This window comes from Mustela nivalis (assembly GCF_964662115.1).
Source record: "Mustela nivalis genome assembly, chromosome: X".
Taxonomy (NCBI): domain Eukaryota; kingdom Metazoa; phylum Chordata; class Mammalia; order Carnivora; family Mustelidae; genus Mustela; species Mustela nivalis.
The window spans coordinates 12069765-12073287 of record NC_139040.1 but is presented as its reverse complement, the minus strand read 5'-3'; the positions used below and the strand labels follow the sequence as shown (position 1 = coordinate 12073287).

Sequence of the window (3523 nt, the reverse complement as noted above, 5' to 3'; positions counted from 1 at the left end):
TTGCTTTTTCACATGTGGTTTTTATTTTTATTGAGTTCTTAGTTATGATGGCTGCTTTTAGGGATGACTTTACTTCATTTTATGTGCAGATAATGGTTATCTCCCTATCACTGTCATCGCTGTTGATTGTGATATCACTGCTACTCACATTGCCACAGAGTAATACATTGTCTCTGTACCTGCCCTTATGACAGGACTTGGAAAAAGACTGCACTTCGCTTGAAACAGGTGAGTTTTGAACATTACTATTCTTTGCCTCAGAAATATTATTGACCAAAGGTTTAGAAGAATTTCTGCAAACAAGGCATTTTTCCTCATAGTATTGACAAGACTTGATTAACCGAGGCCTAGTTGACGTGCCTGCCTTACCTGTCCTTTTTAGATTACGATGTCTAGAGGATCTGGTTAGTTTCTGTAAACTGGATTGCCTGGGTGGTGAGATTTGCTTTTCTGGACTGGGGGGCTTGGCTGTCCTGACTGGATATTGTAGAAGGGCTGGCCAAGGCAGCCTCATTGCCTTATTTGGGTAGGATGAACAGGACTGACTCCCTAGCTTATGGGCATGAACTTGCTTTGGGGGCTTTTTTCGATTGTGTGTTCTATCTGACTTTCTAGAGTGGGATGACCTGGATATTTTTTGTGGCCTTGGTGGCTTTTTTACCTTTTCTGGACTAGATGATATACATTGCTTTCCTGGACTCAAGGACCTCCTTAACTTTTCTGCACTGGATGGTATGGATGACTTTTCTGGACTTGAGGGCACAGAAAGCTTGTCTATACTAGATAGCACGGACTGTTTTTCTAGAATGCATGGACTGGCTATCTTGGATTCACTGAATGATATTTTGGATGATCTGGACGACTTGGTTGTCACATCTTCTTTCCTGACCCTGAAAATATAGAAAATTCGGCGTATGACATCTTAAAACAAAAGAGTACTGTTGCTATCACCAGAAAACACAGGTTACTATGTCAGTTTAGAGTTTTGGTCATTTTTTTGGCTCTAGTAGAAAAATTGAACACAGTAAGAATTGGAGTGTGATAAAAGCTATGACTTGGGTTAATAGATATGAACTCATGCTGAATACTTTTTTATTTTCTCGAGAGTATTTTTACTATTTCAGATGCATTGATAACCATATAGCCTACATATGGAATGACACAAAGTTGTTTCAAGTCTACTGTTGAGAAGGAGAAAGAGAGCTTCACTTATTCTAGAAATTAAACTTTAAAAAAGTCACAGGTTGGGGGCACCTGGGTGGCTCAGTCAGTTAAGCATCTGACTTTGGCTCAGGTCATGATCCCAGGTTCCTGGGATGGAGCCCTACTGCAGGCTCCCTGCTCAGTGGGAAGTCTACTTCTCTCTCTCCTGCCCCACCCCCTCATGCTTTTCCTCTCAAATAAATAAAATATTTATTAAAAGAGTGACAGGTTAACATGCAACTCATACACAACTGTCACTACTTGTCATAAGGAAAAAATAAACTCTTTAGACCGGATTCAGTGTTTCCTATCATATTTATACTGTCAAGTTATAGGTCCATGCAAATTCATATTCACAATATTCCTCTAAAACTAAAGAAATACAGCTCTGGGGTACTTTAGTCATCGGTCCTTACATTGGGAAATTTTTAGGGAAGCACTAGATCAGGGCCAACCTGATCCTCCTATGTGAAAGGCAGGGAGTGAGACAAGGACAGCAGTGAATAATTTTTGCTATTATGTCTTCAAATGGTAGATTATCCAAAATGTTTTGTTGGTTTTGGAATGCAGAGACCCAACTCCCTCTCCCCTTCTTTGTTTTTTTTTCTTTTCAAGTTATGTATTTAAATTCTAGTTAGGTAGCGTACAGTGCAGTATCAGTTTTAGTCTCTCCCGTTCTTTACTCTCCCTGTCTTATTGGATAGTCAAGCCTCTTTTCCTAGACTCAATTTGTAATGAAATTTATAGCCTGGGGCTCAGCTGAACCCTCAGTAGGAGACAGCTTTAGAATACACTAAACTTGATAACGTACTTGAGAATATTTAAGAGCTAATATTATTGAAGTAAAGGTATCCACCCACAAGATGAGCTCTTTAGAAGTCTGGGGTTAACGTTAAGTAACCACGAAAACAATGAGATCTCCACTATATGTATACACACAACTTTCATTCTTAATTTAAGGGTGTAAAACTTACGTTCCTGCTTTGGGTGCATCGTCGCTCATACAATTGTAATGGAGAAAACAAAAACAGGTGAAGACAAAAGCTATGATCATAATACCAATTACGATAACGAGTAGACGTCTCCTAAAGTTGTCCATTTTAATCTCCGTTGGTTGAACATGCTTAGCCCCTGCCAAAGAGATGGTTTCACCAGAAAATGTGTTAGGTAACCCAGTTTTCTTCCATTTGATAGTGGTTTGCTACTAAAAGGTCAAAATCAAGTCTTTTCATCAGTGATTTCTTTTTTTTTTTTTAAAGATTTTATTTATTTATTTGACAGAGAGAGATCACAAGTAGGCAGAGAGGCAGGCAGAGAGAGAGGAGGAAGCGGGAGGATGCAGGACTCGATCCCAGAACCCTGAGATCATGACCTGAGCTGAAGGAAGCGGCTTAACCCACTGAGCCACCCAGGCGCCCCTCATCAGTGATTTCTTAAAGCATGATAAGTTTCCCATTGTCATTTTCCTCCCTCTATCACATCCTCCAGCCACAGTCTAGATGCTGAATCTGGGAATCATCACTGGCCAATCAGTACAATTCCCTTGGTTACCCCTGCATCATGGCTTACTCACCCCATTGCCTAGGTTTTTGAGTGTATGTATGTCTTGCACATGTGAATGCACTTGAGTGTTAATGTTTGTGTGTGAATGTGTATGGTGGAAAAAAGGGTAGGACAAGAAAAAACTCTTTTTGAAGCCTACTATATGTTAGGGGCCATGCCAGATTAGTTGAGGGCAGGGGTTAGTGGATTTGGGTGGGGAAGGGGAGTGAAGGGGGACAGTATCTCTATACCCTATGCTTCTATATTTCTTGAATTTTCCACACAGAAGTAAAACTCTCAGATGTTCTCCTAGAAATTCTTAAAGACCTACTAATGGTAACATCAAAGAAACAGCAGATTTCTTAAACACAGCTAGCTTGTCTAATTAAGGCTCGAGTGCATAATATAATAGATCCTAATTTCTAAGTTTTAAGGGTTAGGCACATACCTGTAGTAGAAGAACCATCACTTTGGTTTGTATTTAAACAACTGTTTATCCAAATGGACAAAAGTAGGACATAAATAAAAAGATTCATGTCCAGGGATTTGTTCAAATGTTTTTTTCTACCAAGGAAACTACTGAATTTGGTATGATCTGTTCTAGAAGTTTATGACATCATTATCATTTTGTGTCATATTGTGACAACATAATCTCACCATGGAGAAGCCAGAGCTTCTGTGTATAAATACTGCCAAATGATTTTTAACAATTTATTTCTCCACATCAAATATTCTACCAAATGCAAATCAAGAAGGTTTGGGGCATTGTTAAAAGCAC

At 39.3% G+C, this 3523-nt stretch overlaps 1 protein-coding gene across 1 annotated transcript; it reads right to left on the bottom strand.

Moving 5' to 3' along the window:
• On the bottom strand, nt 1-3299 carry LOC309855796 (uncharacterized protein CXorf66 homolog). Its single transcript, XM_082716465.1, has 3 exons — nt 3194-3299; nt 2178-2334; nt 1-890 (listed from the first exon to the last, which is right to left on the bottom strand). The coding sequence occupies exons 1-3, from the start codon at nt 3279-3281 to the stop codon at nt 80-82; spliced, it is 1056 nt and encodes a 351-aa protein (XP_082572591.1). The 5' UTR covers nt 3282-3299; the 3' UTR covers nt 1-79.
• Between the last annotated feature and the right edge of the window lie 224 nt (nt 3300-3523).